At 40.3% G+C, this 23,328-nt stretch overlaps 1 protein-coding gene across 4 annotated transcripts; it reads left to right on the forward strand.

Annotated features, from left to right (window-relative positions):
• The first annotated feature begins 1,531 nt into the window (after positions 1 to 1,531).
• Positions 1,532 to 22,601, forward strand: LOC125412389 (cytochrome P450 2J3). Of its 4 annotated transcripts, XM_048453121.3 has the most exons (10): positions 1,532 to 1,550; positions 1,851 to 2,083; positions 4,937 to 5,099; positions 6,346 to 6,495; positions 6,895 to 7,055; positions 10,302 to 10,478; positions 12,471 to 12,609; positions 14,623 to 14,810; positions 16,618 to 16,756; positions 20,089 to 22,601. In XM_048453121.3, exons 2-10 carry the CDS (start codon positions 1,874 to 1,876, stop codon positions 20,265 to 20,267), a joined length of 1,506 nt encoding a protein of 501 aa, XP_048309078.3. In that variant the 5' UTR covers positions 1,532 to 1,550; positions 1,851 to 1,873; the 3' UTR covers positions 20,268 to 22,601. The 4 variants fall into 4 exon arrangements, with proteins under 4 accessions (XP_048309078.3, XP_087760952.1, XP_087760954.1 ...); XM_087904827.1 differs by lacking the exons at positions 1,532 to 1,550; positions 1,851 to 2,083 and adding an exon at positions 3,996 to 4,141; XM_087904826.1 differs by lacking the exons at positions 1,532 to 1,550; positions 6,895 to 7,055 and having other exon boundaries at positions 1,789 to 2,083; positions 10,402 to 10,478.
• Positions 22,602 to 23,328: the final 727 nt, after the last annotated feature.

Here is a 23,328-nt window from a genome sequence, read left to right on the forward strand (position 1 = left end):
TCACTTAATGGGCCTTGCTAAGACTGTAAGACTGCTGTTCTGCATACCTCTGCCTCCAATGCTATGGAGACAAGTGTATGGCTAACTGTGTATGGACTCTGGTCCCTGTCATTTTTAATAGATTCAGAAGCTGTTTGGTCTGTATTCAGGTATAATTTATTTATCCTTTTGGGATCTCTGATATCGATGGCCAGGCCAGCTACAATCTTGTCAGTTTAGCAGCAACAGGTATCCAGATCCTTCCACAAAGCTTTAGCCAGCTTGTTAGCTCATTTTATAGATACAAAAATCAAGCCTTTTTTCTTCTAAAGCTACACGGTCTCTTAATTAAAAAATGTTTTAAGATATATAAAGGTCTTAAAATATAAAAGTTCGTAAGCTTTGAGGATCTAAAAATGATTTAAAATGTAAATACAAGTTAAGAAATAGAAAATATTTCTGATTTCTTTCCCTTTCTGTGGTATAGTTCTGATGAGCTGATAGAGTAATGACTGCTTACTGCTTCAGTCACAAGCTCAAGGTTTTACATTTATTCTGGTTGGTATTTAAATATGAACTTAAAGGTATTTCTCAACAGGCCAAAGACATCTCTGTCCAATTCACACCTGGATCTCTGAACAGCAGAAAAATATACACGCTTCTAACCAAAATCTGTAGTTTTCGCTAGAACTCAAAAGTGTGAGTCTATGCCTGCCATTACAGATACCTGTTATCTGCTTTTATCTATAGTATGGATTTCAATATGGACCAGAAAGTTTCAAATGTATTATTTTCTTTTAAGCACATGCATTTTAACTTCTATTCCTAGTTTAAACTTATGTCAGTAGGGTTCCACTTGGCTGGCAGATACATCTAAGCATCAGTTGCTGACTATAGCCTGCTTTGAATGACTGCGAGCCCTGCGAGAGAGGATATATGGATATATATATATATATATATATATCCATATATATATATATGGATATATATATATGGATATATATGCACACACATGAAACTATAGACATGAAAATATATAGACATGAATGTGCTAAAGGAAATCCATTAATTTACACACTAACTTCAAAAATAAATAGGGAGAAAGAAAGTAAACAAACTGATGAAGCAATGGAAAGGTTGTCTAACATGCTCAAGGGCCGACTTCAATCTCTACATGAAAACAAAACAAACAAACAACGTAGAATCAAGACCAAGGTGCTCCTTCAATGTTAACTAAGAATCTGTGGATTCTTTTATTCTCTGTGCATAGCCCTGTCAAAGTGAGGCCAGTGCTGCTCTTTCTCGGGTCCCAAGAAGGTTGCAGTCACTGGTCAAAGTTTGTTTAGAAAACAGGAGTTCAGATGCCCATGATAATCTCTGGAATTCATGCAGATCACAAACCGAGAGAACCAGGTGGAAGGGCTTTCTGAACGAGCTAGGCTCTTTGCCAGGCCAGACATTACCAAGTGCCTTCTTCCTGGAATTCACACTAGTTTCTCCAGAGGAACAGGCTGGACAGTCTAAACACTTGATCAGGAACTTGGGGAAAGCGCCTGACCAAGAGCGTCGAGGTGGGTGCAGGGGAGCAGGGAGATTCGGTCCTTGAGAAAAATGGGAAAAGCTAAGGGGCAGAAGGCACAAAGCTCTGCTCTGGCTTAGAGAGCTGAAAAGAAACAAGTTTTAGAAGAGCTTGCCGCCAGGCCTAAGGGCTGGCAGCAAGCCACGCACAGCCCTGGGCGGAGGAGTCTGCAGAGGGAAAGAGGGCGGGGTCCTGTGGGAGGGAGCGGGCCTAGCAAAGGGGCTGGCCCATGCTTGGAACCAGAGGCTGTGACCCTGGAGACTTTTCTCAGTTCAGATCCTCATTCTTCCAGAGAGCCTGCACGGAGTACCAGCCATGCTCGCTGCAACAGGCTCCCTGGTGGCCGCCATTTGGGCAGAGCTCCATCTGAAGACTCTGCTGCTGGCTGCGGTTGCCTTCCTGTTCCTGGCTGACTACCTCAAAAAGCGGCGCCCCAAGAACTACCCGCCAGGACCGAGGCCCCTGCCCTTCGTGGGCAGCATGTTTTATTTGGACCCAAAGCAGCCCCACCTAGACCTCCAGAAGGTAAGTAGAGGCCAGGGTGCCTCTGGCTGTGACCTGGGACGGGATCCTGGCACCTGGAACCGGAGGACCTAATTGTAGGCTGTTGCTGGCAGCCAGCTAACCCAGAGATAAGTTAGTTGTCTATCTTTCATAAGATTTCTATTGTGATTTGATGGCCAGAGAACATACTGGGTATTATTTTAATTTTTCAAAGTAGGTCAATGTGAATTGGATGACATAAAATTTGTCTTCATTAATACACCACACTGGTTTAAGAAATGGGATTCCACATTTGTTGATTAGAGCACCGGTTCAGATAAAAAAAAAATATATATATATATATATGGTCTCCTCTTGACCTGTTCTCCTGTTTTTCTTATTGATCCTAATTTGGTCCTTCACTCATTACTGATTTTATCAACTCTAGAGAAAGATGCACTGAAAAATCCAGCTCCGCTGAGAGTCTGTCTGTCTTTCCCAGTTCTGGAAGCTTTCCCCCTTCTATTGGAAAGACTGTCATGCGCACTATGTACACATGTAAGACTGGCGGGTCTTTCTAGTGAATGACCATCTTCCATGTAATGTTCCTCTTTGTCCACAGTAATTTTCCTTGCTTAGATAGTGAATCCTCCAGCCATGTTTAATTATCCCTGTCACTTCCCATCACATGTGAAGACTGAGCATGCCTTATTATTTATTTCTATTTAATGGTTTAAGCCCATATTTTTTTTTCACTACCTGTTTTCTTACATTATCGCTTCCCTGTGTGTTTCTTGGACACTCTCCGAGTAGATGCCTTTTTATTAGTCTTCTCTCTCTTTCCATCTCTTTTATCATCCTGCCAGCATCTGCTCTTCATTATTCAATATGCAAATGAGGCTCATGAGAGTTTGCTAACACCATTTTCCAAGGGGAGTGCAGCAACTACAAACATGGGGGAGCCCTCTCCCCTGTATGATGCGCTGCCCCAGGTGCTGTCCCCACTCACTGAGACCCACATCCCACACTGCCTGCTCTTCAGTGTCAGTGCAGCTGGGACTCAAAGGCACAGGAGTCTGTTGTCTTTGTCCCTTACTCGGCCTCCCATGGCTGTCTTTTTTTTTGACCTTTCAAATTTGTCCTTTCCTTTCTGATCTGAAGCACTTTCTTTCTCCAGTCCTTCAGAGGAGGGGGCACAAATATGGCAAAGGAGGAACTGAGATCTTCTGTTTCATAACTCTGTTGAAGCTAGATGTGACTCAGGACAAAATTCAGAAATGGAGCGAGCCTTCCAAAAACTAACTCTCGTTCATACGGGGAAAGAAAGTCTGATACTCTTCACGCATTGTCACTTAACTCTATTTGCACCAGCTTTCACATTCCACATCTTCATGGATCTTCTCTTCCCTTCTCTTCATTTCCCTCTTCTTCTCGCAAACTCTCCACCCCTCACACTCAAGTCTGCCTCCCACTCTGTAGCTCTCACTAAACTCCAAGTTTATTTGGATATTTCAAAGTCATCTTGTTTTCCTCAAATATTACATAATGTCTAGAGATTTCCTCAGCCAAGCAACAGATTTGTCTTCTTGGCTACCCTACTGCACAAACAACTTGTTTGTCTTTTGGGGAAGATAGGAAATGCTCATTGTTGTGAGGAGTTTTAAAGTGGATGAAATAAAGCATGAGAAATACTATTCCTTTACTCTGTGAGCACTATCTGTGACCAGAGACACAGCCTGTTTGTTCATCCTCATCATCATGATTTTGTACCTCACATGCTTTGCATATAAACAGCTGACTAATTTCTCAGAGACGCTGAGTGCCTAGAATGTGAAAACAAAGTGACTTTCATGTTTCTACTTTTTTTCTTCCTTAAAGAACCCAGTGTGGAAGGGATAACTTTTTAATGTTCATACTAAGTTTCAAAAAATAGAACTACTTCCTCAAAAGTACACAGACAGTTAACCATAGAAGCTACGGTTTGCATCACTCCAGAATGACGGGGAAGACTCCATTGCCAGCCTCCACCCTTCATTACGCTCTCCATATCTAAGAAGATATGGGAAGGGCACACTCTACTCTGGCTACAGATATCTACAGGTATTTTAGTTTATTAATAATTCCATGCTTGCTACAGTAGAATTTAAAGATACAATTTCAACCTTTGGCAAGTTAGGAAAATAGGACTCTGCCTCCACTGGTCTCCAGAATGCTTCAGTTTAGAAACATTGATTTCTTTAAAATTTTGTTGGCCTCATAACCTTGTCTAGGGGCACACTGATGCTCATTCAATTCATATTGACTGAACACATGAATGAAAAATTTTTTGAGGAAATTCTTAAATTGGAGAAAAAAGAAAACCCAGAAACAGCTCATCATACCAAATACCTCCTCCACACACAAATACCCAGGCTATATTCAGTGGCGGTTGCATTGCTTACACAGACATCTTCTGTATGTAGCAGATGTTGAAGGAATTATTCTCTGTTTAAACAGGAGTGTTTTTAAAGATACACCAAACATGTATAGACCTTCCTCGGCCTTTTTCCTCTGTTCTGTGCCTTCATCAAATTCAGGAGGCTTCAGGTTAGAGATTTTGCTTATTGGATGCTACACATACCCTCATGCCTTCCTCTAAGGAAGTAGGGTAGCTGCAAACTTCGTTCATATTTGCTGAATTCTTTAGGAATTTTATAAAAGGAAATTTCTCTTCTTAGTGTATATTGTAATTGAACCCAATTTATAAGAGAAAAAAATTTCAAAACATTTACATAGAGGAAGATGCTTGCCTTTGCAGACATCTCAACATGAATCCCATTGGCTACATGTGTGCCCGCCATCCCTGTACACACAGACATGGACTCAGTGAGCTATAACTACTGAAATATTTTTCAGTTTGTGAAGAAACACGGGAACGTTTTAAGCTTGGATTTTGCTAACATACCCTCAGTGGTTGTAACTGGCATGCCCTTAATCAAAGAAGTCTTTACTCAATTGGAGCCAAGTTTTCTGAATCGTCCTGTCACTTGTCTCCGAAAACATCTCTTTAAGAAAAATGGTAAGTTCCTTGAGCAATATATGGTGTGTGTGTTGTAATTCTGTGGCATGTTAAAGCTGCCTGTCTACAACGGGCCAATACTCATGTAAGCATAATTAGGAAAATTGGACTCTGCCTCTACTGGTCTCCAGAATGCTTCAGTTTAGAAATATTCATTTCTTTAAAACTTTGTTGGCCTCATAACCTACTCTAGGGGCACACTGGTGCTCACTCAATTCATATTAACTGAACACATGAATGAAATTGCCATCTATCATTATGAATTGCCATCTATCAAGGAAGCAGGGTGCTATATTGTCTGAATAGAAGTGCCCCTCAGAGGACTTACCATGTCTCTCTTCTATATTTAAGAAAAGCCACTTGTCCTGTACACTAACTCTTGATGCTCTGATGGAATGTTCAGCCACGCATACTGTGCCCTCACTTTCATTTTCCCATCCCAAACCTCTGCCTCAGAAAAATAGATGGGAGTCAGCCGGCCTCCTCTTGCTGCTGCTCTTGATTATAAGTCTGTGTCCTCCAGTGGTCTTTAGTCTTCTGACCAATAATAAAACTGGGAGGTTTGAATACTTATTACCATCTTTTAAAAAGTGGCAATCAGGAGGCTAAGGTGTGTATGTAAAGGATCTAGGGATATCTCTTAACGTTACCAAATCGACAGAAGCATTCATCGTATATGCCATGATAGTAGATGGATGCTGTGTACACCATGTCCCTTCTCCTTGGCTCCAGGGTCTCTGTGTCTTGAGTCATTCATTCTTTCATGTGTGTCTCGGCTAGAACCTCTTCTATAAAATTTCCTTACCTCGCTAAAAGTACATGTCTTACCTTGTTCATGAGTGCGTCCCTGTTATTCAGCTTAACATGAGTTGTGTGATTTGTGTGACCAAAGGAGAGAGTGAAACTTGAATACAACAGCTGCAATCTACTAACTAGATTTCTTTATAAAGTAAGCTCTATCCCAATGTCTCAGCTTTTGCATCAGGTGCAATGGGTCTGGGGTTAGTTGTCAATAAGCATATGAAATTTCTGAAAGTGTTAAATCACATAAAACACAAGGAACACTAAATTATTTGATGTTGTAAATAAGTCAGTAAATCTTAGTTCCCTTGCTTTGGGGTTGTCTCTTCAGATAGCTACCAAGAGCCTTATTGGCCCATCTCCTTTCTATAGCATGCCCATGCCATTTGTCAGATAATTTTACATCAGCATCTCAGTGCCATAACGCTGAATCTCTCCTTTCCAGGATTGATCTTCTCCAGTGGCCAGACATGGAAGGAGCAAAGAAGGTTTGCCCTGATGACCCTGAGGAACTTTGGGTTGGGAAAGAAGAGCTTAGAGCAGCGCATACAGGAAGAGGCCAGCTATCTTGTGGAGGCCATAAAAGAGGAGGGAGGTGAGCATCTCAGAGGGCAGGGGCTGAGAGTTGTCGCCTTATATATGGTGAACATATTCTTACTAAGCATCTGTTTGACCAGGCCTGCTCTGGACCGGGTACTGAAGACTGAGCCTATCCTAGATCACTATAACATAGCAAACAAAAATGCGTTATTAAACACTTTGTTGAGTATAATCCCGGTAGTCTATCTTATTTACATCCATTGACAGAAGCCTTGGATCAGATAAGCCCCATATGTATGCTGTGGCCAGAGCCCATTATTTTATTCTCTGCATTCTCCAATATTTGTGTGGGGAGAGGGGAAGCACAAGGATTGTTTTATTATTTGGAGTTAATTTCTTATAGACAATATAAAAATAAATATCTTTAAACAACCCAGCTCCCTTTCCACTCCAGGCCAGCCTTTTGACCCTCACTTCAATATCAATAATGCAGTTTCCAATATCATTTGCTCTATCACCTTCGGGGAGCGCTTTGAGTACCAGGATAGTCGATTTCAGGAGATGCTGAGGCTACTGGATGAGGTCATGTGTTTGGAGTCATCACTGATGTGCCACGTAAGCATGCTACCCTCTCGTATCTTGAGAAGAGTATTAACGTGGGACTAATTCAAACAGACTCCTCCTTTTTGTATTTTAGGACTTTTGAAGTTAAAACAAGTATCTGAAAGTTGAATTTAGCACAAATGTATTCAAATCTATCTGTTGGTTTCAGAGTTGTTGATAATATGCAAAACTCTTGTATGAGAATAGCCACATTTCTAATACTTAAATGAAGTACCAACATTTGCAGGATGCCCATGTATCTGTGAATGCTGGTGCTGGCTACTTACCAGCTCAGCTTACTCACTTAATATGCTGCTTAATGTACTGCTTTTTGTTCACTGGGAATAGGGTTGGCAAAATGTGTGACTGTCTTAATAATTCATTTCCCTTGTTTTGGGATTTTGAGTTCTTTCCAGACTTGTGATGTTAGTAACATTGCAGCATATATTCTGGATCAAGTGTTCATGTGAACCCATTCACTCATTTGTGTAAAATTTGCATCTATACATAAAAATTGACTAAAAGTTCAAATAGATTCCTAATTTTACATTGCAATAAACACTTGGTGTTCAAACTTTACCCCCCAGCTTACGAAATCTATATTCAAATTTTTGTTCCTTCAATCCTTGGGTCTTCTAAGTATTTTTTCCACAGCTTACTGGTCTCTCAGGCTTATTCCTAAATATGGAAGACAGCTTTAAAGGCAAGTTAATTCCTAAGGACTTCCTAGAAGTCATTGCTGTTGCCTTGATATAAAACTTTGTGAGGTAGTATACAAATTTGTACTTAGTTAAGTGAAGTGTTCTTGATGCATTAATTTGTCCATGCATCAGTTACATGTCATTGTTAAAATGTTAAATTGTTTCAGTTAAGTAAAGGGCACTTTAATTTTGCAAACTGCAAAATTATGTAATGGTAAGAAATATAATTATAATCTACTGTGCATGTATAAATCAGGTCCAAAAACTGTCAGCACACAACCAGTCACACTTTACTTACACTAGTGTCCCACTACTGTCTCTGACCTGGAGTTATGCAGCAAATTACAGACATCTCTATTACTACCGTGCTGGTTAGAGCATCTGATGTGCTATCCTTCCCTACTAAAGCCATAGACTTATCTCTGTCAGTTGCAGTTCTATCAGTTTTATAGTTTTTAAAGTGTTTTTTTCTACATTAATTTAGATGTCAAAGGGTATCATCATGATATCTTCATACACGAACCACTATACTATTCTTATTGCTTCCTTTCCCCAACCCAGCTTTTCCCCATCTTCCCCAGTTATTCTCAACTCTGCTTTCCCATCAGTTGTACTAATTGTCCTTCTTTACTTGAATTCTGTTTTCACTCCCTGCGCCCAAAGTTCTCTTCTACTCTTTTCTTTTCCTCTCAAGATCTCCCTTTTAATTTCTGACCTGTAAATGCAGGTGTCTTGTTGCCTTGATTTTCCATGTTTCTTGTATGTCTGTGTTGCAGTTTTGCTGCTGTGGGTTTGGATATTATTTCTGGATTTTTTCAGAGGATCTTCTAATAGAGCTACCTAGTTGTTACAGTGTAATCCGTAGTACCATCCTGTGAGGAAAAAAAAAACCGTTGTAGCAGCACCAACTTCATGTCTTGCAAAATATAAAAACACATAAACTCAACTGCTGGTCTTCAACATATCATCAATGTCCACAGAGCTGAAACAATATCAAAATAGTGAGTGTGCTGTGCAGTTTCAAAACTATTTAATGTAGTGTTAAAATAGGAAATGAACGAGATAGCTGAAGGTATCCAGGAAGTGGGGCACAAAAATAAAGTGAAATAATTTAAAGGGGAAGGATGGAAAATAAAAGAATGTTACACGCAGGAAAAGGCTGAAATGCAAGGGGGAGACAAAAATAGACTTAGCAATAGTAAAGAAAAAGTTCAAAAGTCAATGTAAGAAGAATACTAAAAAAATTAGAATGTATTATTTTTTAAAGTCAAGATAAATTCAAGATATAAATGGAAAAATAATATAAAATGAAAATAAGCAAAAAGCTAAAGAAAAAAATTCTATTGCTAAAACTGAGGCGAGACATAAACAAAACTAGAGGAATGGGTGACACAGAATAGCAAATGTGGTGAGTAAGGTGGCCTTGCTGATAAAAGCACATCTGGGAAGCCTGATGATGTGAGCTCTATCCTGAAAGTTCACAGGGTGGAATGACAGAGCTACCTTCCTCAAGTTGTCCTCTATCATCCACGTATATACCATGACACAAGAGCAGAGGTGTACACACACACACACACACACACACACACACACACACACACGTACACACAAGCAAATAAATATGCATGTAAATAAAGGTGAAGATATTTTATCTTAAAATTTTTAAGTGAAAATAAAGCAAAAATTTTGCTAAATGTGTAGAAAAATAATGAATCACACAGAAAAAGAAAAAAACGTTCGATCAGCTTTGCAGGTCTTCAAAAAGTAAAGTCTGCAATTTAAATACATAATGGAGGAGGACAAGTGAATTCACGGGCTTTTGCTGGCTCTTTGTTTTGTGCTATTGTGGAGTCTGATGTCTACCAGAACTGTCTTCATAGCATAGCTGCCATTTTTCTTGTTTATGTAGTAGGAGCCCCTGCTGTATATTGGCTAGCCTTGGCATAGCAAGTTTCAGTAAGACTAGGCAGCTCCTCTCCTTTTAAGACTGGAAAGGGCAAGTCAGTGGGGACAAAGGGTCCCAAAAGCAGGCAATAGAGTCAGACACAGCCCCTTCCCCTGCTGTTAGGAATCCCACTAAGAGACCAAGCTTCACACCTGTAACAGATGTGCAGATGGCCTAGGTCAGTCACATTCAAGCTCCCTGGTTGTTGGTTCAGTCTCTGTGATCCCCTGTGTGCCCAGTTAGTTTATTCTGTAGGTTCTCCTGTGGTGTAGGACACATCTTTTTACCCTCCCTAAAGTCACAGATTTTTAGCACACAGTTCTGAGTTGTTTTCTACCTTAATTTAGTTTGTTTCAATTTTAACAAGATCATGTACAACTAATTGGTTTATATGGTCTCTTTTGATTATGCCTCTTATAATTAGAGCCTCTTCTGCAATTCAATGTCCGGTGTTAAAGTTCAAAATTGAAATGCCTGTGGCGGGTGCGGGTATGGAGTAAGAGTGAACCAGGAGTCAAGGTGGCTTCACTGTAAGAAATAAAGGGAAGGACAAGCGTGTTTTGACATGTGGCACCATGGCATCTCCATGACTGTCTTATTTTTCCCAATCAGCTCTACAATATCTTTCCGAGGATAATTCATTATCTTCCTGGATCGCACCGAACACTTTTCAGAAACTGGGGAAAGCTGAAACTGTTTGTTTCTGATATAGTTGACAATCACCGGAGAGACTGGAACCCTGATGAGCCGAGAGACTTCATTGACGCTTTCCTCACAGAAATGACAAAGGTGGGGAAGATGCCGGCTATGTTGTCTTCTTCTTGCAGAGGAAGCAGCAATTTAGTAGTTTCCAGGTGATTCTGCAGCCTGTGTTCTTCATCTTATTGGTTTGACATAACACAAATGTGTTCCCTCATAGTTCTGCGTGTGCCCTGTATGCCTGTTGGCCAGGCAAGCTTCATGTGGAAATAGTGAGAACTCATTACTTTGCCTTTTCCAGATTCTACTGGGTACAGATACCTTTTGCCTTCTCTCCTTCCTTCATCTTCAATGTCAAGACTGTAATGTCTATTTCTCCCTGATCACTGCTTCACTCTTTATATCTCATCTCTTTGCTTCTGAACCTTGATCTCCATCTTATAATAACAACTCTGTGTAACCTTCCTTTTCAAAACTAATCACATACAGAAAGTTTATTATGGAGTATTAAGCACAAAATAGAGCTGAACAGATGGATGTCTCCCAGGATCATTGTTTGATACCCTACAGGAAAATCAGATGAAAAGAGTATAGTACTTATCAAGAATAGTATAACATTAATTCAGGATTGTTAGAGTCATTAGAAATAAAGTTCATAGTCTTGGCAGGAGGCAATGATAATGCCAGATATTATCTTTCTGTTTCTCTCTTGGCTTTTAGCCAGATGTGAATGAGCTGTCTCATAAATGAAAATAACAATTCAACTTCAGAGTCGAATTTTGTTACAAGTTGGTTTAGGGTCAGTAATTGATTGTATCTCATTCACCAATGCAAGATATAAGCAATGCACAGTTGAATGCAAGAGCCTGACTTTAACATATAGATGAGGCTTCCTGAATCCACATAAAAGGCACCCAATAATACACAAGAGGCCAGACAGCAACCAGTTGGGTTTGTGTGTTACTTGTGTATCATTGTGATAGTACCTGACCAAGTCAACACAGGAGAGATTTGTTTCCACTCACCATATTAGAGTTGGGTCCTTCACCATGGCGAAGGAATGGTGACAAATTCCTATGGTGAAGTCGATTCACATAATTCTGCTTTAGGATGAGAGTCCAAGGCAAGATCCAGCACTCAAATATAACCGTAAGAGTGCTGCCCCTAGCAGTCACTTTCTCCAGTTAGGTCCTTCCCCCTTTTCCAATAGTATAGAACCTTCAAAAATACTTCAGACAATTATGAGCCAAGCATTCAAAAAGTGGGCTTGTAGTAATTCCTAATTTTCATTTCGGTTTCAAACCATATTATAAAATATACAGCCTGGATCTCACTAGGCCTCTTACTGGAACACATCACTGGATCAGTGCTCTTCCTCTGAACAAGGGCAGAATAGTAATTTTTTTCATCCTCTCATTTCATTTTACTTAAATAATATTGATAAAAGCTGTGTTTTTTTCTTCAGAGAAAGAGGTGAATAATTCCTTATCATAATCAGGTGTTAGGCCATCAGTATTAAAAATCAGTCTTAACAGATTTATTCTTCCAGAGGATATGCCATAAAAAATCATGAGATCATAAAGTCTTGACTAAGAAAGGTGAGTGGTGAGATCAGAGAGTCAGAGATCACCAAGAGTTACTTGATTCTTTCTGGTATAAGCAAAAGCATCTGTCGAGTGTTGACTATGTGCCTGTGGTGTCTCAAATGACTGATAATGACATGTTAAGGTGTGGTTCTTATTCTCATTTTATAAAACTGAAGAAACGAAATGTTAGGTGTGTGCCCTAGGCCAAGTTGTCATTTAGAGATGGGGCTGATACTAAAAGAAAAAGATGATTTTTATCTCATTTTCTTATCACTGGACAAAAAGTTTCCAAAAATATAATCAAAAGAAAAATAGTTGAGATTTGTCATCCACCCAAGTGCCATAAGGTTTTGGTCATCACCTTGCAGCACTCAGGGCAGAAATGCTTCCTGATATGGTCAATGGGATTATTACTTTATATGAATCATTCCAAATTCATACCCTAAGGTCTTGACTGAGACCCTTGGAATATATACATACACACTGTCTTTTCCAGTACCCAGAGAAGACTACAAGTTTCAATGAAGAGAACCTCATCACCACCACTCTGGACCTCTTCTTTGCTGGAACAGAGACAACATCCACGACCCTGCGCTGGGCTCTGCTCTACATGGCTCTCTACCCAGAAGTCCAAGGTGAATATGGGGTGAATGCACCAGGAAAATGTGGATTGGGGCATCTCAGATCTGTGGCTCAGGTGGGACCTGAAGGCATGGTGGGTGGGGGGAAGACAGAATGGCTGTGAGTTGATGTGCACTTGGGATGGAGCACATCCTCCACCTGTTTTGTCGGGATTGGGAAGTGCACAGCAGTATCAATATTATAGCGTTTGTGTGCACTTGGGATGGAGCACATCCTCCACCTGTTCTGTCGGGATTGGGAAGGGCACAGCAGTACCAATAGTATAGCGTTTGTGTGCTCAAGAAGCAGAAAGTTTAAAACAAGACAGAGAAACCAAGACACACTGTGGTCAGTTCCAGCGAAGAATGGCATTACCTTAGGAGCATCTACACATGTCCTTCTTTTTTCTCAGCAATACATTCCTGTTTGCCTTGGATACTGTGCTGTAGGGACATTTCATTTGTATTTTAATAAATAAAGCTTGCCAGAGGTCAGAGAGTAAAACAGCTGCCCTGGTCAGCCTTACAGATCAGGCAGTGGTGACACACCCCTTTAATTCCAGTTTGCCATAGACACCGGGCAGTAGTGGTGCACGCCTTTAGTCCCAGCCCTAGAGAGGAGTATAAGATGGGAGGAGACAGCTCTCAGTCAGTTTCATTCTGAGATTCCTAGAGGCAGGGATTGTAACCACTGAGCAGTCCTCCAGCCCCTGAAAAGGAATTATGATGCTGCACCAATTCAGGTACTGTGCTAAGTTAAAATAGATGATCACAAAATTGCAAATACTGTACTAACTGAAACAATAGTCAAATTGTGCACACAGAAGGGAGAATGCAGGGAGGGGGAATCAGTTTTTGTAACATGGATAGCAACTTTTTTGTACCACGAAGTTCCAGCAATAAGCATGTACAACAGTATGAACATACTAAAAGCTAGTGAATTACTCATACAAAAATGGCTGAAGAGCTATGATTGGTGGCCTACACCATTAAGCTCAATTTTTGACAGGTTTCAGATAGTTGCATTGAGAATTTAAAATAATCCTGGCCACACAAAAAAATCTTTCCTCAAAATCACCATAGTAATAATGATAAATTTTATATTATATACATTTTATGTGAAATTTTTACATGTAGGGTAATAGTAAGGGGCTTTGGTGTTCCAAATTCATTTTAAATGAAATGTGTAGCTAACCAATCAGATAAAATTAGCTTAATCTCTATTACTCTTGAAAAAGAGAAACCACCATACTGGCAGACAGGTTGAGAATCAAACAGTTATTATTATAACAGTTCGTATAAATCTCAAAACATCCTTAGAATAAGGCAGACTTATTCTCACTAATCACATGGTAAAGCTGACGCTCAAAGAATGTAAGCATCTTCACCATCAATGTTGTTCAGCAACACACTGCTGTCTACAGCCCATGCTGTTATATCTACCTAAGAAAATAGGAATTGCAGGTATTCTATATTTTGTACCTTTGTGTCCTATTTGCCACGCTCATGTTCAGCTCTATCTCGTGCAGGAGGTGATTGGCTCTTGTGAAGAGAGCTAGTCCTTACTAAAGACATTCATGGGTCTTTATAGCATGAGGCACAGTAGATGTTTGGCACCTAAGAGTCAGAAAATTATCTCCCAGGCAAGAGAACTGCTAGTGCCTTGGTCTCAGAAGTTCCAGACTCTCGAACTATGAGGAATACATTTGTGTGGTTTGTCACCCACTCTGCATGGTGCCTATTTGTAGAATCCCTGACTAGATACTGCTATGTGCGTTTACCTGTGTTCATCTGAGATACTCAGCTCAGAACACATGGAAATTTATGATCATGTTGTAAACTCAAAGAAAGTTGTTGAATTGACAGTTTTCTAAAACAGGTACTTGAAGGGTTGAGAAAACTTTTATTTCTTAATAACCAGAGTGCTAAGGTGAAATAAAATCAGGTAAGGTCTCAGAGACAACTTCTATATCTTTAGAAGAAAGCATTAAAGTTGAAAAGGTAAGAGAATCTCCTGTTTCCTTTCAGAAAAAGTACAGGCTGAGATTGACAGAGTGATTGGTCAAGGAAGACAGCCAAGCCTGGCCGACCGAGAGTCCATGCCCTACACCAATGCTGTCATCCACGAGGTGCAGAGGATGGGAAACATCATTCCCTTTAATGTTCCCAGGGAAGGGGCAGCTGCCACCAAGTTGGCTGGATTTGACCTGCCAAAGGTAACACTCTCTCACCTTCAGATCCTCTAGTTAATCTTTGGCATCATCTTGGGAGCCTAAATGTAAAAAGTGACATGTATTCCTGACCCAAGAAATGGTTTCAGTGGGGGAAAAAGTATATTTCTGCCAAACCCTTCATGTGTATTAGTGGACTTTCAAATCTATTATAAAGAGTTGAAAAGGGAAGATTCCTAGATGGTGTGTGCTTTGGCCAGACCGGACCTTGTTTTCTATGGGACTCCTCAGCGTACTGCTGGTCTAATTCTAGCAGAGGACGTTTGCTGACGAGGCAGAGTGTTTACTGTTCTTATTAGTGAACAACAGTTCATGGCTTGAAGTTGAGGTCTGAAGTTTTCCAATGCTGTTTGCTTTTTTTCTGTCCATTCATTCATTTTCAGACAGCCATACTAACTCTTTCCACATACTATAACATCAGTTCCCTGGGTATTGATAAATCTAAATGACTGTGTTCAACAGATGTGGGAAACCATGGCCTTAACAGAAGATAGGCCTGTTTTCAGTGATGACTTTCCTTACTCTTACTGGACAAACATGTCTCCTAACCAATCACAGCTTCAACATCTACAAAATGTAAAAGAAAAAAAAAACCATAAAAAACCCCATAGTCATAGACTCCCTATGGAAATATAATAAGATTACATATTATTATACTTATATGCAAATAATAAAAGTATTATTATACTTTATAAGCAAAACCTTATACTCAGAATAGAAGTTATTCCTTATTAATCAGGAGAATATTCTTTAAATACCTGCAAGGTTTCAGTCCGGAGTTGGGATACCTGAGTCATGGGAGTCCCTACTATAAACCACAAGCGCTGTTGGAAAGAAAACATTCTGTTTCCCTGTGATACTGACAAGATGGAGAGAGGAGTAGCAAGTTCAGGAATCAGTGAGTGTTTCTGGGGAAAGAGGTATTGGAACTGAGGATTGAAAGAGAGTTAAGAATTAGCTATGTGTCAATATGCAAAGGAATACTCCATCTAAAGCAATCAGCATTGCAACATGGATCATAAGGGAAGACTGTTCTAGTGGGAGCTCAGTCAGAGGGCAACAACAAACAGTGGCTCTGAAAGTACACAGGATGGATCTTTGATTTAAGAATATGAGTAACCCGCTTTCCAAGTTGGAGTGAGTGAGTGGGCTATGTAACTAAGTCATATGCAGAGCCCACTCAGCCTTCAAACTGGAACACAGTCATAGCTATTAGGTGGTTGCAAGAGGAGGATATGGAGCCTGCACTAAGGTTTCAGTGGAAACTGGAATGGAGGTGATGGATTCGAGAGTGGACCAGCTTTGCTGATGATTGAGCAAGGAGAGCGGAAGGCTCACTCCGGTGACTCTGGGTAATGTGTGGTGTATCTGCCATAACAGGAACGCTTTCTGATACATCCCTGCATCTTTGACTGTAGTGAGCTAGGCTGTTGTCTCTTTGATAATATACAGAAAATAATGGAGAAGACTAGATGACCAGGACATTGTATCATGCAGCTGCCATGATCCTATCTGCAATGAACAATGTCTCATCATCTCCTCATGGGTGCTCTCAGGTCCTCTTCTCAGACCTATATTAGCCACTTTTGGTAAAGTAGACATATTCTTTAATAAAGCATGGTTCAACTACCTTTGCAAATGGCTGGAGTATTCCAAGTGACAGCGAATCAGTTGGGGAGAGTATGAAAATTCAGGATGCCAAGTACCCCAGGCCAGGAATGAGAGTTTGAGCATCATCATCTGTCCATGTGGGAGTTTTTATTAAATCTTTACTTTCTGCTGCTTTTTCTAGGGAATCATGGTCCTGACCAACCTAACCGCATTGCACAGGGACCCCAAAGAGTGGGCCACTCCAGATGTCTTCAACCCAGAGCACTTTCTGGAAAATGGAGAGTTTAAGAAGAGAGAGGCTTTTCTACCGTTCTCAATGGGTGAGTTGTGGTGAGCAGGAGAGAGTTCCGAGCTCCTCCCTAGTCTTTTCCTGCTCTCCACCATATAATTCTATGCTGCTGCTGTGTTGTTTCTATGGTATCTATTTCCCTTGGGCAAACCAGCTGTCTGTTTATAAATTAGTCATAATATCCTAGGAGGGATTACAAAAATGCACAATTCTGTTGAGCTCCAGCCTGGGAATTGTCACACCATGACTTCACTGTATTCTGATGACCTAGTCAAGCCTCAAGACCAACCCCAACTCAAGGGGAGGGAAACGATTGCAGTCTTTGATTGGAACAGCATTGAAGTACCAGTACACATAATATGGACCCCATGGATGAGAGCGATGAGCTCTGCATTGCTTTCATCATTTCTTTCTGATAAAGGGGAATAAAATTCAATTTTCCTGAGGATGCCCACACAAGTGGTGCCATAATGAAAACCAGCTACACTGGGCAGAATGTAGAAATCTAAAATGCCTATTGGATTAGCTGTGTCAACAGCTGTGGGTGTTTCTGCTTTACTGTAACTTTACCTCTGCTCTCTCTACTCTTTCTGTATTCAACCTCCCTGGAAGAAGGAAATTCAGACATCAGCTTCTTTTTTCTTGGCAAAAATAAGTAGAGCTGTAGCCTGTGTATTACCAACAAAGATGGCACAGTCATTCCTGAACCAAGCCCTACTTGTTTATAGAGCAGAGCACTGGCAGTTTCATGCTAGCATGGTCTTTTGTTTCTTAATAAATCAAGTCACTGACTTACAAAAGCTAGGCATGAAAAACTACCAAAAGCCTAGGTAATTTCTGTCATTTTAGTATTAAGGCAATTCATGTGTTTTTCCATGTGAAGATGACCCAAGCACAGCCTAAATCAGGAAATGGTAGTCAGCTGTCTATCACAGTCACAGCTGTCCGTCACTGTCACAGCTGTCTGTCACTGTCACAGCTGTCCGTCACTGTCATAGCTGTGTATCATTGTCACAGCTGTCCGTCACTGTCATAGCTGTGTATCATTGTCACAGCTGTCCATCACTATCACAGCTGTTTGTCACTGTCACTGCTGTCCATCACTGCCATAGCTGTGTATCATTGTCACAGCTGTCCATCACTGTCACAGCTGTCTATAACTGCCACAGCTGTCCATCACTGTCACAGCTGTCTATAACTGCCACAGCTGTCCATCACTGTCACAGCTGTCTATAACTGCCACAGCTGTCCATCACTGTCACAGCTGTCTATAACTGTCACAGCTGTCCGTCACTGTCACGGCTGTCTGTCACTGTCACTGCTGTCCATCACTGCCATAGCTGTGTATCATTGTCACAGCTGTCCATCACTGTCACAGCTGTCTATAACTGCCACAGCTGTCCATCACTGTCACAGCTGTCTATAACTGTCACAGCTGTCCGTCACTGTCACAGCTGTCCGTCACTGTCACAGCTGTGTATCATTGTCATAGCTGTGTATCATTGTCACAGCTGTCCGTCACTGTCACAGCTGTCTATAACTGCCACAGCTGTCTATAACTGTCACAGCTGTCCGTCACTGTCACAGCTGTCTATGTCTGTCACTGTCACACAGCACCCGACATAAAGAGCTTCAAGGGAGGACAGGTTTGTTCTGACCCCTAATCTTGGACTTGTTCTTTAATTTAATCCAATGCTTTCATATTGAATGCCCATTGTTTTCATCCTTTAAAGCATGTAGGTTCCTGTTGGCTAATTTTGATGACTGCCCAGCCATGGAATCTGTGTAAGAAACAGGACTCATTGTGTGTTTGTCATGTGAAAAAGATTTAGCCCTGTGAAAAATGGGTGGATTAGTTGTAGTCACATAGTGGTCCTTGATTGAACAAGGGTTGAATAAGGAGTATGGGTTCCTGACTTTACAGATCAAGTTTTGCCCTGATAGAAGAATTCTTGAAGAATCTTGAGAATTTACAACAGAGCTGATTCAGTTCCATTTTATCAAGTTACCAGTCATATGCCTAGACATACTTAACGGGATGAAGATGAAGGGAGCAGAAACGATGAGTGAAACACATTGATGGGACACACATCCACACACTATGGTGCCAGCACTGTGGCAACACACAGTTACTGAACACTTTTGCCTGTAGTATCTGCATTTGTTCCTTCAGCAATCTGTGGATGGTGGAGCCCACCAGAAGCATGAACTGGTCATCAGTTTGGGAATGTCAATTAGTTTCCTGAGTAAAACAAAGTAGCAAAAGCATCTTAAAGAGTTGAATGAGATAATGGTTATAACAATGTTCAACACAATCCTGATGACAACCCTGGCATGCATATTGTCATGCTCATGGTTCTGCCTGGACTGTGAAGTTATAAACAGCTTCTATTCTCTTGTTCATATATTTCCTATTGTGCAGATTTTATAGTGAATGCATAGCACTTAAGTGTTTGTTTTTTCTTATTCTGGCTTGGTTTTATTTTATCTTATTTGTTATTATTATTATTACTAGTTTAATAACTATTCTTAATCTAATGAGAAAAAGAAAGATGTAGAGATTTGGCTGAGTGGGGATTTGGAGAGGAGCTCAGTGGAGCTGAGTGAGGGGAAACCATAATCAGAAAATAATATATGAAAAAGTCTATTTTCAATTAAAAATCATGGAAGAAAAAGAAATAGAGGAAGGAATGTACTAGCATTAAGAGAATAATGCTAATTATTCTCAATAAGAGAAATGATGATTTCTCTTATTGAAATACAATAAGAGAAATGATGATCGAGACTATATGGTTCACTGCAGGGAAGTGGGTTAGTTGTAGACCCTCCTTTAGGAAAGAGAGCAACGATAGCCTAGAGAGGCATTTGAGTGGCACCAGATAGAGTTGTGGAAGCCATCTATTACTAATGCCACTCAAGGTGAAGGGGGACGGTGGGCTTAGGTGCAAGTTGATTTGTACATTAAGACCCCTGCTGAAATACTTGCTTGCATTTTTCTCTTTCCTTTTATAAGTTGAAAAACATCTCATGATTTTTTTGTTGTTGTTGTTGCGCCATTATCTATTTTTATCATTTATGTTTGTTAAGTGACTTTGGGAAGCACTTACGCTAGTCATACAACTAGCTCAGGTTTTACTCCTATTGTCCTATGCTGTGCTTCTCGAGCACTGCCTGTTTTCTGAGACCATGAGATTTGTGATCCTGCACTTTTACCTTTGATGTTTTGGGGACACAAGGCAGATGCTAAACACAAATGCATTGATGCAACTGAATCCCAATCCCAGAATTCATACAAACTTTGCAAAAGATAGTTAGTGACGTAACGGTGGCAGCTGAATAAATTCTGCTGTTTTTGTCTTACAGGAAAACGAGCTTGTCTTGGAGAGCAATTGGCCAGGTCTGAGCTGTTCATTTTTATCACTTCCCTTATTCAAAAATTTACCTTCAAGCCCCCAGCCAATGAGAAGCTGAGCCTGCAGTTCAGAATGTCTGTTACCCTTTCACCCATCAGTCACCGCCTCTGTGCAGTTCCTAGGCTGTGATGTTGAGAAAGGAAAGTATGAAGAGATGGTATCTGCTTGGAAGACACTGGTGCCTCCTCACATTTGAGGGGATAGGATGAAGGTGACCAGGGAAGTAGGTATAATGAGACTAAAGTGATTGAATCCAATTATGGATTCATAAGTAGAAAGCCATTTATGAGCTCAATTACTCTTTTCACCTAAGACTTTGAGAGAAAGATGATTCCTCCAGTAAAGAAAATGCTTGTAGGGAACATGAGAAATAGTGGATTAAATTGATATGGAAATCACAAAAACTATCATAAATGTAATCTTTACTTTGCCCCCTCATTTCTTCTTTCATTGATGTGCATTTGCTTCTTCTAGCCTGTGGACATAGTTCATCTATAGGGTGCAAAAGGGAGGGTGTCCAAGTAGGCTCTTCCACTGGCTAGGTCTGCTGCTGCATTGTATTGCTCTGCCTCTGAATGGACCTCTTGGAGGTCAGCAGGCAGGATAACGAACAGCGGGCAGGCTAGGCAAGTGCTGGGGAAGCAGTTTCTATGATTTACATATAGAAGTTGTATGTAACCTATGACCCAAGACATGGTAGAGTATAATCATAGGAAAGCAAATCCTGGAAGCAGATTTGAAGACAAATTGGAATAATTTTCTGTTTCTGCAGTAACTTCTTGCCTCGAGTCCTCCATGAGACATTTATTCCTACAGACATTCTCACATAGGACCTGGCTGTGTTGGGTGTGAATGTCATTTCCAACTGGGGTTTAACCTTAGGTGGTTCCAATTATTAGCCAGAATTCACTAAGCCCCAGCAGTGAATTTTTCAACAGGGCATGATAAATGGAAAAATTCTTCCTGAGCATGATCAGTGAGGTCAGTTAATGATTATAAAGTATGTCTAATAACATTGACAGGAAGGGTTTAATTTACTTACAATTAAAGCAAGAAAACTGCTAATAAAGTAGCTATCATGCCCCAAATTTTTTGGTCCTCAAGATTCCAGAGATTCTGGAGCAACACAATAAACTATTATATCAAGGAAGCTTTTGACTGCAATAGCCTGAGGTTCCCAAGGACAGAAGTGAAGTAAGGCAGTTATAGTAGCTCTGCACACTTACTTATCTCCCCCATCCCACGCCCAAGCATCTGTAGCTTACACCATGAGCCAAATATTACCTTAGAGATCATTTCTCATTAGCACTTGAACAATTCACACAAGCAAGGGATTTTCTTAGTCTTATGGGCTACTGTTGCTCTCAAGATCCAAACCTGAGACCCTGTCTTTTTATGCACAGTGTTATTAAATGATCCTAACTAGAGATCTGTCTTTGAGCTTCACTGTGGAACTTTTACCAAGAAAAAAAATCTCCAAGTCTTATCTCACATTGCTTTGTTTTTTGGGTGTGATTTTGATATACATATGTGCCCCTTCAGTCCAAATTCACCCTATTAAATTTATAGGCCGCATACCATCATGCCTGTGGGAGAATAACGACACCATAATACATTCATACATCATTTTCTGTTCTTGGGACTGAGTTGTTTTGTGCTGCATGGGTAGTGCACTGCTGGTGAATCTGCTCCTGTGTTAATTCACATGCACTGTCGTCTTCCATCCTCAAAGTGCAGTCAAATGGAATATCTCCAAGCAAGGCATGGCCTGATAGGCCACTGTTTACAGAGTAAAGAGTCATTTAGAGCATGGCCCACCTGATCTTGATGCAATGATTATAATAATATTAAAAAAAATATGGGGGCCTCTCTTATCCCCACGGATGCAATGGGTCCCAGCAAGTGTCATGGAACCACAATGAACCAGGTACTTTGTAGAGCAATTCACTGTGACTCCTGGTGCAAATTTCCACCCAAGAATCTTGTCTCCTTTTTTGCCAATTTCACTGAAGATGGTATAAAGTGTGAGTCTCCTTCCCATCCAAAAATTATATAACAAAGAATTGTGAATGAAACTTCCAACAATCACTCTTCCTTTGCTTTGGCAATCCTTTCTTCTCCTCTCTTCAATTCTGATTGACATTTAGTATACAAGTCTTTTGAGAGGAAATAAAGAATGAGGGAATAAGGAAACAAGCCATTACAAGGTGTGTTATATATGTGTTCTGGGGATGACCGCCCCCACAGTCAGCTGTTCTCTGCATTGTGACCAGCTGTGGCTTTCTATAATGGTCTCTGTGTGCTGCCAAAAGAAGCTCCCTTGATACAAAAACCATGTGTCTAAAGTCTCTCTATCATAACTCCAGCATCATAGTTTCAACAGGGCTCCCTTAGCTAAATTCTGTCATTGATGTAAATATGAATTTAATAACGATTTTAATAAAAGAAATTATATACTCCATACATTATAAGGCTGTCTTATGTTTTCTGTAAGGTTTGCCTGAAAACTTACAAGGCCTAGTAGTTTTACAATATATACACAGGTAATATTAGTTCAATGCATCACTCATGTGTGCTACTAGAATTCAACCTTCTTGTAGTAAGGTGATGTTGCGCAATATCTTCTAAACAGAGAATAGCCATCTTCAGAACTTCAACTATGCCTGCTTAACATAATTACCACTAAACTTGTTACATGTTCATTTTCCTTCAAAAAAGGAGGAATAGACAAGGTTACCGGTGAACCTTTCCCAAATATTCATTCACTCCCCTCAGCTAATTGCATGTGATTAGGCCCAGGTTATGTGAGACCTCAAGGTTCTTTGGGTGTCTGTGCTAACATCTAAAAATCAGAACAGCTCTACCGATATAAACATAAGGATTTTTATATATACTGACTAAAGGACCTAAATACTGCCTAAAATATCCTCTTTAGAAAATTTTCTTGAAAACGAGTTTATTTTTTAGTATTATGTCTCATGGTATTTAATTTTTTGATCAAGAGAAATGTGTGCTTAAAAGTTAAAGTGACCCATCAATGTAATTATGGGTCCCTAACTCTCTGAAACTTCCCTTCTACTTTCTTAGTTCTTGTTAACTTAAAAACCTACAACAAAAAAAAGTTGATTGTTAGAATTCATGTACAGGTAATCTTAATGCTCTACAGTGTGTCATGTTCATTTGCAAGATG

The sequence above is a fragment of the Myodes glareolus genome, chromosome 3 (assembly GCF_982192425.1).
Source record: "Myodes glareolus chromosome 3, mMyoGla1.1, whole genome shotgun sequence".
NCBI lineage: Eukaryota > Metazoa > Chordata > Mammalia > Rodentia > Cricetidae > Myodes > Myodes glareolus.